At 39.1% G+C, this 16776-nt stretch overlaps 1 protein-coding gene across 1 annotated transcript in view; it reads left to right on the forward strand.

The window, feature by feature from the left end:
• The first annotated feature begins 3487 nt into the window (after nt 1–3487).
• PPAT (phosphoribosyl pyrophosphate amidotransferase) overlaps nt 3488–16776 on the forward strand; it is a 17157-nt gene continuing 3868 nt past the window's right edge. Inside the window, exons 1-6 of the mRNA XM_072406854.1 lie at nt 3488–3829; nt 6498–6564; nt 7516–7722; nt 12105–12217; nt 14007–14149; nt 16183–16255. Of these exons, the coding sequence (XP_072262955.1) occupies nt 3702–3829; nt 6498–6564; nt 7516–7722; nt 12105–12217; nt 14007–14149; nt 16183–16255 (731 nt within the window). The 5' untranslated portion in view covers nt 3488–3701. The remainder of the gene's footprint in view (nt 3830–6497; nt 6565–7515; nt 7723–12104; nt 12218–14006; nt 14150–16182; nt 16256–16776) is intronic.

Genomic DNA, 16776 nt, shown 5'->3' on the forward strand with positions numbered 1-16776 from the left:
CATATTGGGTCACTTCTCTTTTCTCCAGGTGTTTTGTTGCTTCTGATATTTGTTTTTTCCCCAGTGCCATCTTTGTAAATACCACTTGTAAGTATTGCTTGGATTGTAAAGACAATTAGTATTGTGTTATGGGCAAAAAGATGACGCCTTTATAATGCTCTCTGTAGATGAGGTGCATAAACTGTAGTCTCCAAATTGCCTCAGACTATATTTATCTTTTCTAATTCTGCAAGAAATTTCCTATTAAAGCGTACCTAAACTCGGAAATTTTACCTTACATAAAAGGGTTTTTTTTTTCTTAACTGCAACACCCTTTCTTAAAAAAAAGTGTTCCAGTGTTCAGATTTCAGCCAGTCCGCAGCCTCTGTTATCACAAGGAATCCTTTACACACACCACACGGACTGCGCCCACTTTGGTTCCAAGAATGCTCTGCACGGAGCCCGCACTGACACTGCACCTTGTGTCCAATCCCTCGCGTCACCCTGGTGGGCGTGTACTGGCCCTCTTTGCAAAAAGTCTGGAAAGGTTTGTTTACATTAAAACAGAACTAACTTCATTCGTGGGTGGTGATCTGGTCAAGTACTATTTGCAATAAAAAGCAATGACTAGAATTGAGAAGCACAAAGTAGAATCCTTTCCTGAGAAACCAAGTTGGCCAGGTCTGGCAAAAGGCAGTGGGCCTCTGCTACCAAGGATACTACCGCAAAGGACTAGAACTTGACCAGTCTGAGGCCAAAAGAATGTTGGGAATCCCTTTATATTTTCATAATCAACTAAGACAGAACATGTCGTAATGTTTTGTTTATTCTCATTGTTCTAGCTATTGATGGTTTAGAAAGCCTGCAATATAATTCACTCTGAAAATGTGGACCCCAAACTGGACTAGAACATGAAGCTTCCCCAAGGCCAGGATGTAAGCCACCTCCTTTCCTGCCATCTGTTTCCTGGTTCTTTCTTAGTAATTTATGTAACCTACCACAATCTTATTAGCATTGGACTAAACCTGTACCAGATGGCCATAAAGATGGACTGTGTGAAGAAGACAGATCACCATATCTTCAGAAGATTGATTAGCTGACTGTTATCCCACTAGGTTTCCACAAAAACTTTGTACTGACAGAATGCTTAAGGCTTCTTCTCAAGCATCGAGGGGATCTTCCAACATGGAAGGAGAAAGAAATTACCCCAAAAGCTGGTGATCAAAGCTACCTCTGTATCTATGAGGATGTTCCCTCTTCCTGGGATGTCCAAAGACATTCCAGGGTTCTTCAATGCTGAGGGATTCAAGGGATTTCCAGAGACATATCTTCCTGCTGCATCAATATGGTACTGATTGAATCAGTATTTGTCCTATTTTTCTTATATTACAACGTGGAACTAAAAAGGATTTTTTTTTTTTTCACTTTGAAGGTAATGAATAGTTTTGATTGACCCCCTTTTGCAAGTACTTTGTAGAGACACATTCTGCTGCAATCGGAGCTGCCTGTCTCCTGGAGTATGTGTATATCAGTTTAGCACATCTATAGGCAAGGGTTTGTCATCCACTCCTCCAGGCAAAACTGCTCCAACTTCTTCAACTTACATGGCATGTGTTGGTGCACGGCAATCTACAACTCCAGCCACAGAGTCACAACTAGATTGTCTTGTTTTGTCTTTGTAATGTGTCAAAAAAATCAAAATACTGGAGGAGTGAATACTTTTTCAAGTCCCCCCTAAAAAACATTATGATAGTGTACCCTATATAGAAATTATCCTTTATCCTATACATTATAATAGTGTACGCTATATAGAAATTATCCTTTATCCTATACATTATAATAGTGTACGCTATATAGAAATTATCCTTTATCCTATACATTATAATAGTGTACGCTATATAGAAATTATCCTTTATCCTATACATTATAATAGTGTACTCCAAATAGAGATATTTGGATAAAAGAGAGAACTGGGGTTTTCAGGAAAATAAAGATGAGTATATTTAGTGAGTTATATTATCCTCATACAACTCACGTTGGATATACAAATAATGCAGCTAAGTTTTAGGGTCCATTCCCCGTCAAAAGATATTGGACCTATGCTCTAGACAAAGTAATATATATATATATATATATACAGATCATCCTCTATATGTATATACAGATGATCTCTATATAGAGATCATCCTCCATTCCATCCATTATAATAGTGTACTTTATATAGAGACTATCCTAAATTATATTAATGTACTCTATATAGAGACCATCCTATATCATAATAGTGTACTCTATATAGAGATCATCCCATCCATTATAATAGTGCACTCTATAAAGAGATCGTCCTATAATATAATAGTGCACTCTATATAGAGATCATCCTATATTATATTTGTGTATTCTATATAGAGATCATCCTATATTATAATAGTGCATTCAATATAGAGATCATCCTATATCATAATAGTGTACTCAATATAGAGATCATCCTATATTATAATAGTGTACTCTATATAGGGATCATCCTATATTATAATAGTGTACTCTATTTAGAGATCATCCTATATTATAATTGTATATTCTATATAGAGATCATCCTATATTATAATAGTGCATTCAATATAGAGATCATCCTATATCATAATAGTGTACTCTATATAGAGATCATCCCATCCATTATAATAGTGCACTCTATAAAGAGATCATCCTATATTATAATTGTGCATTCTATATAGAGATCATCCTATATTATATTTGTATATTCTATATAGAGATCATCCTATATTATAATAGTGCATTCTATATAGAGATCATCCTATATTATAATAGTGTACTCAATATAGAGATCATCCTATATTATAATAGTGTACTCTATATAGAGATCATCCTATGTTATAATTGTGTATTCTATATAGAGATCATCCTATGTTATAATAGTGCACTCTAAATAGAGATTATCCCATCCATTATAATAGTGTACTCTATATAGAGATCATCCTATATTAAAATAGTGTATTCTGTATGGAGATCATCCTATATTATAATAGTGCACTCTATATAGAGATCATCCTATATTATAATAGTGTACTCAATATAGAGATAATCTTATATTATACCAGTGCACTCTATATAGAGATCATCCTATATTATAATAGTGTATCCTATATAGGGATCATCCTATATTATAATAATGCATTCTATATAGAGATCATCCTATAATATATTGGGTGTACTCTATCTAGAGATTATCCTATATTATATTATAATAGTGCACTCTATATAGAGATCATCCTATAATATAATAGTGTTTATATACAAATCATCCTATAATATATATATTGAACTCCATATAGAAGTATCTGTGTTGATCCCTGCGCTCCCATCTCCTTGTATTACAGTCAGTGCGTTCTCTCCTCCCGTCACTGGGCGGAGCTAATGAGTTTTCTCTATATTGTTATGTTCCTTCAAGAAGGTGTGGCGTTTGTCCCCTCCCTCGCTCCTCCCCGGACACGCCCCTCTCACATGGCCGTACATCTATCTGTACTCTCTGCCCCCCGCCATTCCTCCCCCGGCTGAGCCCTGACCCCCACTTGTTATCTCTATCCCCCTCCGGTCTCCTCTCTGCCCCGGGGTGGAGCCTCGCCCTCCGACATTTAAATATCCCGGCCCTGAGAGAGGCGCCCAGGAAGTATTTGCTGTGTCGGAGGGACCCACGTGTCTGCACCATGGAGCTGGAAGAGCTGGGGATCCGGGAGGAGTGCGGGGTGTTCGGGTGCCTGGCATCGGGGACATGGCCCACCCAGCTGGATGTGCCCCATATCATCACCCTGGGCATGGTGGGGCTGCAGCACAGGTAACCAGTGTGTGTGATGGGGAGACGTATAGATCTATGGTACAGAGCTGCTGTATTCTGCATGCATTGTGACCTGTACATGACCTGCAGCACCTCACTAGACACCCTGCTTACCCATTCCATAGTAATAATTGCTGGGGGCTCTGACACCTCTCTACAGGTTGTATGGGGGGTTCCTTACATCTCATCCATAGTGATGGCCATACAATAACATTCTTTATTGAAGGACTGTGTGTCTTCCAGTGCCATGGAACATCCTGGGACTATGATATTATACCTGGATTGTCCTAAAACACTGATATGTATAATAAAATCACTTTCTGCCTGAATTTAGGCGGAAGTGATTGTATTGTACATAAAATGGATTTCACCCCCATGTACCTGTGCTTCAAATTGTAACCTATCTGCACCCCAAAAATGGATGAGTAGAGCAGTATCCCCCAGTCAGGGTTCCCCCAGCAATGTGTGCCTCTCAGGTCAGCTTAGGTGACACCAATGATGTTTTTGGCTATGTGTAATGGTGTCATCCTTCCCCCTGGTCAGCCATGTACGAGACATTCTTCCCACTGATCACCATGATAATATATTGTGAGCCGGGGGTACAGGAATTACAGAACGGCTTCCCTGAAGACCTGAAAGTTATTTAATGGGTTACAGCAAGTTAGGTCTTTACTAGAGTGATCATACCAATGAACAATTCTTTCCATTGAATGGTAACCATTGTCCAGTCCAAGCCTTGTTGTGTTATACTGGTGGTTGTTGGGAACAGATCTCTAGTTTGTTATATCTACCATTGACAGTTTCATTATTAGTTATTCTCTCCCAAGGCAAAGTTGGTTTCTTGTTTTACCCGATTTGGTGCATTGTGTTGTCCACACTTAGATAGCATTGTAGCAGGACAGGTCCTCACCCATTCAAAACTACAACCCCCACCACCTCCCCCCACCTTTTCAATGCTTTGTGATGCAGTACTGGGACAATGGCTGAAACTATAACAATTTCCTTGGTGACCAAACATGATCCAGGTCACCCTGCCAGCCCAATGCACTCATCTTGTAGTTTACACCTTGATTTACTTCCCCTTCCTTAATTTAGAGGTGAATCTTCATGTGTACAGTGTATCAGGTTACATGAATAGTTCCCCTGTGATCCTACTGACCCCTTCCTGTGACAAACAAAATGGTGCTGACCATGCAAACCACATGTTCTTCTAAAGTTAGCCCCAGCCCTGGTCAAGGGGTCAACTCTAAGGTTTCCAAAATGCTGGAGCAAACATAGCTTTGCACCCCTTGTGTAGACCATTGCAATACATTGTGCAGGGTTTTCCCAAGAATTTTTTAAGCTGGGTAGAAGAAGCTGGGGGTGGGTGATGGTCCCTCTATTGTAGCCCAACTTTCAGTAACCACCCACAAACAGCCAGGTGCTTATAAAAAGTGCTGGGTGGTGCGCCCAGCTACGGGGGCTGGGGAGAACACTCCTGTGTTATTTCATTAAAATTCCAGTATATCCCCTGTGGTCTTTTTATTTGTGATATGCTATATGGCAGAATTTATAGAGTTTGGCAGTGTTCTCCCCAGACCCTTTTAGCCGGGTGCACCACTTTTCAGTAAACACAATACATTAGTAGGAGGTTCTCAAAGATGTTACTGACCACCACAGTGACATGTACATGATCATAAAAGAACCGTAGGAGTATGCACTAAACCCTCATTTAATAAATCTTCAGACTTTCTGCATGCAATTTATTGGACCTGCCTCAATTCTAGTTTTGTGAAATCAATGATGACATTCATATATCTTTTTTCAGTATGTTGTGGTCAGCCATGTTTGCTCAGATTGTTCTTGTCGCTTTGCAGCGCAGCACAGTGTTTGTGCTTTACGGCTTCTTCTCACCATGAAGATCGGAGTGTCGGCTGACTCCTTTATAATGGGTTTTGCTGATGATCTCCCCTTCAAAATTGATGAGCTTTGTTTTATTTGAATTGTTCATGCTGATATTTTGATACTTGATTATACCCATCTCTTTCTTTATATTTTAAATTTCCCTGAAAACCAATAAAAATCTTTGAAATGAAAAATTGATGAGAATGGGGGCAGGGTCGGCCTTTTCTCTAGTAACTAATCTTTATTTGCATTATACAATAATACAGGTATAAAAGGGGACCATAGAAACATTTAAATGGAAATTTTAAGCTAAATGTTACAATTATTAAACATGTTAGGGTTATGTGAAATCAAGGTAAACCTAATGAAGATAAAACGAAATAAAAACTCGGTCATTCTATTTTGCAGTAGGTCTTCTACTTGCAAATATTGAATGCATAGCCTAAACTACCATTAATTGGTGATCATTCCCAGAATTTTTTTTCAGCTCGGTGAGAAGAAGCTATAGGTGGGTGGTAGGCTCTGTTTTGGGACCCAACTCTTCAGTAACTGCCCACAAAACAGCCGGGTGGTTACTGAAAAGTGCCGGGTGGTGCACCCAGCTAAAAGGGACTGGGGAGAACACTGATTCTTCAAACATTGCATGTATTATCACCCTTGCCTTTAGAAGTAGTACTAAAATGTAATCCATTAAAACAGACATGTGTTTGCTTGTGACAGCAGGAAATACAGAAATCTTTCTTTTATTATCAAATTTATTGATGGCTTAATTATATCTCAACAGGGGACAGGAGAGTGCTGGCATTGTGACGAGCGATGGATGCGCTGTTCCAACTTACAGAACACACAAGGTAGGAACTGGTCATCCATAATCATTCTTATGGGTGCTACACTACAGACAAATTCCTGTAATACCCAGACACCAACCCTAAAAACATGGGAGCCAATTATGTGGTTTGACCTTATAACAATAATAGTGTGTGACTGTTTGCAGTCCCTGTCCCCCACCCTGCCCAGCAGCCAAATATACTGCTCTTTTGCCTTCCCTTCATGCCCCGTAGCAGGATTCTTGGTTGCCAATGGACTTTATTTAGTAAACAAAGCAGTGTGGTCTATCTGGTTAATGTATGCCTGGTACACATGGGCTTACAGAACAAGAAATATTGATGCCGATATATTCTGGAAGTGTGAGTACAGATTAGAAGGGTTAAAGATGCACATTTACCCCCAAAAAATCAGCCAGATGAAAATCTTTCCTAAAGTAAGTTTGTGCATTTGCCATACAGAGAAAAGTATCGGGTATTTAATGTTGGCCCCACAGCCGCTTATAACTACCTTCCCTGACTCTGCACACTCATGATAGGAAGGAGACCATGCACATTTTAAACCTAAATTTGCATTTACACAAAGCTGAAAAATGTTCACCCATGTCCCACCATGGTCATTCACTATGCACCAGGGCTGTCTCATGCTTTTTTAACAGTAATTCTCAGGTTTGTCACTTTGCTTCCATAGGTCAGGGGTGCAAGGGTTTTCAGTTGTGGGGCTGACAGTAAACAACCTCTTTGAATCTAAACTTGTCTAATACTCTAGCTGTTCCTGAGCAGCCAAAATAGTTACTTGGTATGAAATTGAGCAATTTATTGCTATATTCTGACAATGTCCAAGCTATACCTGGGATGTTTCTGCCTGCCTTACAGGGGTAGGTAATTGTGGCACTGTTGTTTGCGTGGTACAAATACTCTGCACTTCCTATACAATCCTCCTGTGCTTTGCTAACACAGTTTGTGTCCCCCTTACAGGGAATGGGTTTGGTCAATCATGTGTTCAGCGAGGAGACTCTCAAGAAACTGGGAGGGAGCAACCTGGGCATCGGCCACACAAGATATTCAACATCCGGAAATTCAGCATTGGAGAATTGTCAGCCGTTCGTTGTAGAAACACTTCATGGAAAGATTGCTGTGGCACATAATGGTGAACTAGTAAACGCAGCTCGACTTAAGCGAAAGGTAATACAATAATTCTCACATTAAATCTGCACCAACACGTGGTTGGCATGTGTCCACCTGAACCTTGTAGAACATTGTTTTTCCAATGGTCTCCCATCTAACAGTATTCGTTAAAGCAAAGTGTGTCCAAAAATCTGGACTGTGCAGAGACCGTGACTATGGCCCTGTAACCAGTGTTCCTATACAGTCTTGTTCTGTTCCTCATTAATTATTACTGCTGCCTTCACCAGTCACTGACTTTCTGGGAGGCACAGTGATGGCTGAAGATGGTGGGTTTGTTTGTAAACAACTCTCATGTGATCACCATGATTGGCTGACTTGATTTGTAATACATACGTATGCTGTACTGTAGAACTTTGATTCGGCACAGGGCACCGTACCTAACCATTATTGCAGTCAGGAGTTAATGAACAGTCACATGATTCTGTAATCCATAAATGCTGGTTGAAGGGCACTGATCGTGGTTAGTATGGTCTTTAACAACTGTGAGTGTCAAAGCATTCCTCTGATAAAGCAGAACAAAACAAATACTCACTCACTTTTGTTACTGCAGAGCCCCCGTTTTGTCTGCCGCTGTCCTGGAATCTGCCTTTGTCCCAATGTGGAGAAAGCACCACTATCTTCCTCCTTCTGGCTATGTCACCCGATCTCTCACTGCACAGACTTAAGATTGGGTGACCGTCTCCCCTAAAAGGGGGTGCTCTGATCTGACTGCACATGTGTGAGATGGGCATTTATTTCTCCCATTGCAGACAAAAAGGAGCAGCCAGAAATGTCCTGGGATGGGTGATGTGGGTATCCCAGGAAGGCTGTGCACCAGCAGCTTAACCCTAATTAAATAATTTTTTTAATTTTACATAATAAAAAAAAATTTACTTTACATAAAAGGGTAGACAACCCTTTTATGTAAAGTAAAATTTTGTTCTGCTTTAATGATTTTTAGATTTTATTACTAAAGTCTAATTTGGCAAACTAAACTAAATTTGGCAAAGTGAATTTTCAATGAGGGATACAGAGAAAAACAAAGGTGTGAATTTATCTTCTGGCTCCCGGTTGGGTGTTTTAAATTGCACCCGGCTACTACCTATGTACAGTAGGCACTTGGGAGTGGTAAACGCAGGGGTTTTACCTCTATCACTAGTGTGAACATAACCTAACTTTTTTATATATGTCAGCCCGGATGTTTTCAGATAATATCCTCCTCCTCTGTTTCCTGGTCTCGTGATATTCAGTGGTTACCAGTATCATTTCCTTTATAACACATTGATTTTACTACTCCGATGCCTAATGTGTAATTACAAATTTTAAACTCTCTGCCTCATGTACAGGAATCCTGTACTAACCTTGAAAACTTGAGCTCATCCTACCCATGTTTAGCATTTTATTATCTTTTTGATAAGGACAAATAAAGATGTTGTTTCTCAGAAATAAGTCTGCACGACAGTTGGCAAGCCTAAAATAAATGTCAATGAGCCAGTACAAAACTAACGTGTATCAGTCTTCTCTACCTTACATTTGGCTAGGTATGGCCTTGTCCCAAAGCATGACACCCTGAGGCTTGTATATAAAGCAGTGAGTGTAATTTTCACTAAACATTCACTAGTACAATGTCAGTAAAACACATGTACATGGAATATTTCCATTTTGTAAAACACACTGGTTGCTTTATTGGACTTCCAAGTGTTTCTAAAGAGCTACACCAGTGTAAACTGGGTATAAATCAAGCATACAATAGGATTATTGGCTTGTCTAATTCCTGTACCTTGGGAGTTGTACTTTAACCCCCCCCCCAGCGGAAAATCCTGAGTGGATTTTTCATGCAAAAGAGCGGTAATCCCGAGTGGCAATCGGGGTCACTAAAAAGATTAAAAAAAAATTTAAAAAAAAACCCACTTACCTAGTTTTATTGTCCCCCGGCATCCTGCTGGTCCTCGGGACACGTCTTCTCCCTCCCTCCGGGGTTTCCCGGATTCTGGGCGGGAGGAGTGGCGGAAAAAATACAGAATAGCTGTATTGAGTCCAGTACAATGAAATCTTGATATAATTGTGTGTGTGTATAAAGTTTTTAAAATATAAAATTACATTTAATAAATATTGAACATATTTCGGTGAGTTATGCCTAAGAATTATAGCCTACAATGTAAAATAAATTTCCATGCAAAAAAATGTAATGCTTTTTGCGTGGAATTACGGACAGCGTTAAAACACCAGGGGGGTGAACATTGTATTCAGACGTGAGCACTAAGAAGCCTCTCTTATGAAAAGGGAAGACCACTTAAATACGAAGATGGAATTGAATTTGAAGCCTTGTGCATAACACTTGGGCTGTGTCATTCTCCACCAGCCTGCAGAAATGAATCTCTACCAATCATGAGATGGTCAGAATGCATTCTTGTGGCAATTGCCATTTACTCTTGGCTTTTCCATGATGTCTTCTCCAACCAGTGAGTCCAGCAAGCATAGAAAATGTTCCAGTTAGTACAGTACGTCTCAGACCCAAATTTATTTAAAGCCACATTAAATTTAAACACAGTTTATCTAAAAACATGGAACAAGGTGCCAAGTCATACTGCTGCTAGGATGTCATGATAACATCCTGAACGAATAAAAATGTGCATTTGTGTTTTCATTCCTTTGTGAAGGAGAGGGTTTTTAAAAATTGAAACTCCATTTCCCTGTGTTTCCCTCTATTCACCTTGTCCTCAGTCCTGTTCATGGTAACAAATGGAATAACGTCTGGTTACTTTTCAATAAATAAAGCTACGTACACACTTCCAATTATTATTGTTGTTAAATGAACGACGAACGATCCTGCACGATCTCGCCTCCTGTTCCTGCACACACCGACTAGTTAGAAGAATTTAAAAAATGGATTTTATTTGTCTTAATTTTTACAGTTAGGTTTTCTGGGATCTACATAAGGAATTAATGAGTGGTTTCAGCATTCTAACGCCCAGAACAAATGTCAGATAATGATTGCTGCAAACAATCTTTTGTGGTTGTTTCCAATGACAGATGACTAAATGGGTGTTGTGTATATCAGCAGTTGCCAACCAGTGGTCCATGGCCCACTGGGGGTACAAAATTTGGAAATTATTTGCAATTTTTATGTTTTATTATTAAGAAAAAAAGTAATGTTCTAATAAATTCTTATATTCTGAATGACAATTTTGGCCTTTAAATTTTGCACTAAATTCACAAACTGTACAAGAGACGGAAAACAGGAGAGGTGTAGCGTGACGTCAGTGTAAGGTTAAGTTGTTTGAGGCGACCGTTGCCGAGCCGTACGCTTCCGTATTGTTTCCATCATTACAACAGTCACCCGCTCCACAAATACCAATTCTCATCTGATTTATTTTATTTGTTTATTTCTCAGATGCTCTTTTAGGTAAGTATGCCATTAACTGTGTATTCTTGTTGTATTGTCTAACTGTTATATGTAATGGCATCAAATAGTTTGACTTTGATAACTATCATTTCTTGTTTGGTCCTAGATTGGAATAAAATAAACCCATTATGAGTGAGAAAAAGCAAACAAATATTTTGCATTTCTTTAGTAATACCAAAGATAATGCAACTAATGATAATAGTAACAATAGTAATACTTCACCTAACCGTGAGCTGGTCAATGAATCAGATCCTCCACAGTCCTCGTCAGGCACCATTAGGAAGATCATTATTTTACAAATGTATTTATCTTTTTTTTTTTTAAAAAAAAATCATAATGTCAGGATTTAAAATTATGAATTTAGTGGTGAGATCTAAAAGGTTGGCGACCCCTGGTGTATATGGTGCGCTGGAGGGGTGGGGGAAAGTGAGCAGAACCTCTCTCCTCCACAGAAATGCACAGTAATCATTCCTAATTAGTCCAGTGTTCTCTCCAGCCCCTCATAGCTGGGTGCACCACACGGCACTTTTCAGTTATTACCTGGCTGTTTTATGGGTGGTGCTAAAGAGCTGCTTCACAATACATGGGCTGCACCTGTCTACAATTTATTTCTGGTTTTGAAATTTGTAGTTATTCATTAATCCACCACAGGAGACTAAAGAAAGATGATGGGGGGGGACCACTGTACACACATCAGATTTTTTGCCTTTCGCCTTCAACAATTATCTGGTGTGTGTAAGTTGCTTAAAGTGTAAATGTGTGTGTGTAGTTATCCTTTGTATAGATTTTGTGTACTGCACAATGCCCTATAACTTTTGCCCTTGCGGTAGAACAGAAACTTTTGGCAGTGTGCTGGCTGGAAAAATTTTACTACTACCTCTGTCCAGAAAGGGTATGGTTTGTCTGCTTACTATTTCAGGCATTTTAATATACTGTACATTTGTGAATGAATAGTGCTTACTAATTTTAAGCTTCTTTTTTCTTTTTATTACAGTTGATGCGACATGGCATCGGTCTGTCCACAAGCTCGGACAGTGAGCTCATCACACAGCTTCTGGCCTTCACACCTCCCCTGGAAGAAGATCACACACCTGATTGGATAGCACGGTAAGAAACTGGATGGTTTCGAGGTTTATCTGAAATTGAACACATTACAGATGTGTAAGTGAGCTGGTAATATTTACTGTACATACTTTGTGACACAACCTGTGTACTATCAATCTTCTATTCTTTCCATCTCTGGGAGTGTGGACCAAAAAGATAACTTCAGATTCTCAGAGAATCGTATCATGGTGTTGCTTCCATAGCCATGCACAGGTATCACTGCCAGAAAAGTAGAACTCCTTGGGGTCAGTAAGTCTTCTGATTTATCACGTAAGATTCAGATGTGTCTTTTCTTTGTTGTGCAGACTCTAAACATACTGGCCTTTTACATTGTATTATGCACCAACATATTGCACAGCACTGTACAGTCTATCATATCAAGTCTGATCATTTCCCAGAATTCCTCTTTTATTCACATATTAACAGCAGCCTAAGTCTGCTATCCCAGGCTATGGGACTGTTTCCCTTCTGGCTTACCCTGTGAAGCCAGTACAATCATGTTGGTGCAGGAATGAGGGCATGGAAGGAATATAGGACTGTGAGGCTGGTTTGATTGACTCTTACCTAAATTATTAGTAGGTTATAAGTGGTGCAACAGAACAGTAACATGTCAGGACAGGTGAAAATCAAGGCTGCTCAACTGACGACTTGTGTGGTCTTTGCTTGCTGCCCGACAGGAGAAGTACAGGAGAAGGAAAGTCTTCATCCTAGTCTACACAGATTAGGGAAGACATTTCTTTTACAAGGCTTGTAGTCCACATTTTTGCAGGGTGCACTAGAAGAAGCCATTGTCAGTTTGGAGATATGCAAATTTTGTTGGTGTTCCTTGTACACAAAGGGGCAGAGGTGCATTTAAGGGTTATACATATTGTATTCATTTGGTTTCCTGATTTCACTGCAGTTTAGAATTAGAATTAAAATTAGTAGTGCATTTGTTTGTGTTCTTTTTGTGCTGTTGTATAGGATAGCAGATGTGCACAATTCAATTTTTAACCCTTTTTAATCATTTTTTTTTGAAAGATATGAAGTAGATTAAATGCCTGATATTTCTTACCATGCTGTGATTTCTGATATTGCAACATTGTTTGGTTTCAGCTATGTGAATATTCTGTCATCCTTCCAGAACTGGACTTTGGAACAGTGATTGAAGGTCATTTAGACCAACTGGATTAATGGTTGTTCCTTAGGAAAAAAAATCCCAAGAAAGCTACACTATTTACATGGTAGCTGAGGCCATTTTGTGTCCATTTATGGGCGAGATCCTTAAAGAATATTAAAGATGCAGACGTGACTTCATATTTAGTCAGAATTCCAATTAAAGGGATCTGAGGGTGGATTACGTGTTGTAAGGACTGGGCCTGCGCACAGCGGCTGCTTGTTATTCTGAAATCACATTTTGCACAGACTGACTTTGCATTTTGTATTTGGAATGATGATTTGGAGTATTTAATAAAGTTTCTACTTCCTGGAATAGTATTTCAGTGGATTCCAGCTGTTTGAACTTCAGTTTTGGGTTGACCACAGGTACTTTAACAAGTTTGATTTCCCATAACCGCCACCTGTGAAGGGAGAGGCAGCATTCTTGTGCTTGTTGAGACATCTTAGGTTGTGGTATTGATGCTGATAAGTAGTCCTGTCCTGCCAAATATAATATGGGCAATAATTCCATCCAACCTATGGGGATGGAAGTCTTGAGTCTATTGGTCGTTAGATGTTGATAAGGAGAATGTCTGTGCCATGATTGGTTAGGAGTGATTTTAGAACTAAATTTAATTTCTTTATTTTTTTTCAGAATCAAGAACTTGATGAAAGAGACTCCAACATCCTACTCCCTGCTGGTTATGCACAATGATGTCATCTATGCTGTACGGGACCCCTATGGTAACAGACCTTTGTGTATTGGAAGGCTCATCCCAGTGACCACTGAAGAAAGATGTAAGTTACATTTACATATACACTTCTTTATACTACATTGCATTGCAGCTGTGAGAGACCTAATGTGTAACTAAAGTGTAAGTGTTTAACACATAATGCTGGCCACACTGCACAATGAAACCTGAAGCAGATCCTTTGCCCCTCTCTGAGGGCAGTGTTTCATGTAGAGGTGCATGTACATTGATTGTATGGGGCATGTAGTCCCACGGAGAGCTATTTCAGCAGTTTTTGCATGTGTACTTCACATCTAGAAGTTGGAGAAAAGCATTGCTGCAGAAGTCAGGCTTCAGCTACAACCAGATTAAAATGTAAGAGTGTTTGGGATATCTATGGAAATACTAATTTATTAGACAGATGCTATTTGTCATTGAAGCCGATGTCTGAGCAAACAAAATTTTTGGTAATATTTTACCAGAGCTTGCTTCTGGCTGCAAGTGGGGACAAATAGGAAAAACGCATTTTACATGTCTCAAAGCTGCCTATTTTTTGTTGCTATGGGTGGAAGTACTTTTTACACCTTAATTACATTTTGTACTTCGATATTTAAGGAAACTAGGGTTAAGAGAAAGATGTATTCTGACATTGCTGATCAAAAATACTAGATTGGCATGATAGCCAGACAGGTAGCATTTTAAGATGCCTATAAATAAAATAGTTTTTTGTAGGAGGAAAGCTCTGAACAATGGTGCTTTCAGACATTTCTATCAGAATACACAGCGGTGTGTTGAGGATGGAGCTGGTGTTTGGTGACCTCCATGATTTTTGGTTGTTTTACTTCTCACAGTCTAATCTTATCTCCTGTATTTGCCTTGCATACAAATTGTTCACTATTTCAATGAAACAAACTTCAGTGTACCAATAGCAAGCCAATCTGCTTTAGTTCCTGGGACAACATTATGACCATGAAAATGGCGTAATCTGAGATTTGTCTTATCCTCTTGAGATTGTTTGTGGATTGTTCTGTCTTCCAAAGAACGGCTGTATTTGAAATGGGTAGACTAGGTGAGGGGTTACGTTATGGGAAAGTGGGGGGGGTTCCTCTTTTGGTTTTGTTTTTTTTTTTCCTCTCCTTTTCATATATTGCAAAACCAAGCAGCACATAAAGGGCACCCTCCCAGGGGTTTTTATTGCCAATTGCCCAATTCCAAAAATCAAACTAGAAAAGTAAATATTTTGTAATTTTTGTGTATTTACATTTTAGCAGCCTACTGACTGATAACCTGATGAAGGTGTAGAAACATTTTTTTGACTATTCTACTTTAAAGTATGATGACAAATAGTAGTTTAATAAAGAGCAGCCAGGGTCTACTTGTTTTTAAACAAGTAGATATAAGTTGTTTATTGGCCATAGGAAAAAAAAAATGCTGGGAAGTACGGTGGCTCAGTGGTTAGCACTCTGGCCTTTGCAGCGCTAGGTCACAGGTTCAAATCCCAGCCAGAATACTATCTGCATGGAGTTTGCATGTTCTCCCTGTGTTTGTGTGTGGGTTTCCTTCGCATTCCAAAGATAGGTAGTTGGGTTTATTCGCTTCACCCCGTAATTGGCCTTAGTGGTAATAACATATGACTATGGTAGGGACATTACATTGTGGGCCCTTTTAATGGATCGTTAGTATTATGATGAAGTACAATGTGAAGTGCTGTGAAATGTCATCACTAAATAAATACAAGATAATAATAATAATGTACTCATCTGTAATGTTGTCCAGCCATTCTGGTGATTCCATACATTTGCCAGACATGTAATGCCACCAGGTCCTCAAACTGTTTTTTTTCGCTGGTGGAGCAGCAGATTATCAATGTGGTGACACCTGACTAATATAATTTGGGATTTTGGATAAATGTAGCAGATGCCCTTCTGTGACCTATAGCTGGTGGGAAATATTTGAATGGTATTTCTTACAAAAATGGGTAGATATGACACTTTATACATGTGCCAGATTGGATGCGTTTAATGACGAAGTAGATGTCATGCATTTCCAGATTTACTGATGAAAAGTTTTTTTCTTTTTTTTTTTTTTCTTCTCTTATAGCAAAAAATCCAACTGACACAGAAGGCTGGGTGGTCTCCTCTGAATCTTGTAGCTTTTTGTCTATTGGCGCTGAGTAAGTATTAGCTATATTCATAGACATTTTCTTATATCTTTGTATATAAATGTCTGATATGTGACAAATGTCTTGGGTAGTAACTTCAGATGATATTCTTAGCACTGCAACTTTCATCATAGAACTCTGTTGGGGTATATTAACTCTCCAAGCCTCTATAACCGTTCAGCATCAATTGTGTTCATGTCCCAGAACTGTATAACTAACTCCTGCAGCCAGGGAACATTGTGTACTGTTCTGGCATGGTCTGCACTGACTTTGCGTCTTCATTTCCTTTCTTAACAAAGTAGGATGATTCTAATTAGGTCTGTGATGAAATAAGTAGAATTGTATGCAGTTCAAATTTTGGATGTCTCAAGCAACAACAAATTCTACGACGGGGTGCTGAGAAGTTCCTCTCTTTGCCCATTTCCCCATGAAATAGAATAATGCCTAATATCTTAGTATGTAACTGTGCAAATATCAGGTCTTTGTGGGTCTTAAAACTGTTTTTTCTTTTAGTTCTTCAGGAAAGTTCTCTT

Source organism: Pyxicephalus adspersus, chromosome 3 (assembly GCF_032062135.1).
Source record: "Pyxicephalus adspersus chromosome 3, UCB_Pads_2.0, whole genome shotgun sequence".
NCBI lineage: Eukaryota > Metazoa > Chordata > Amphibia > Anura > Pyxicephalidae > Pyxicephalus > Pyxicephalus adspersus.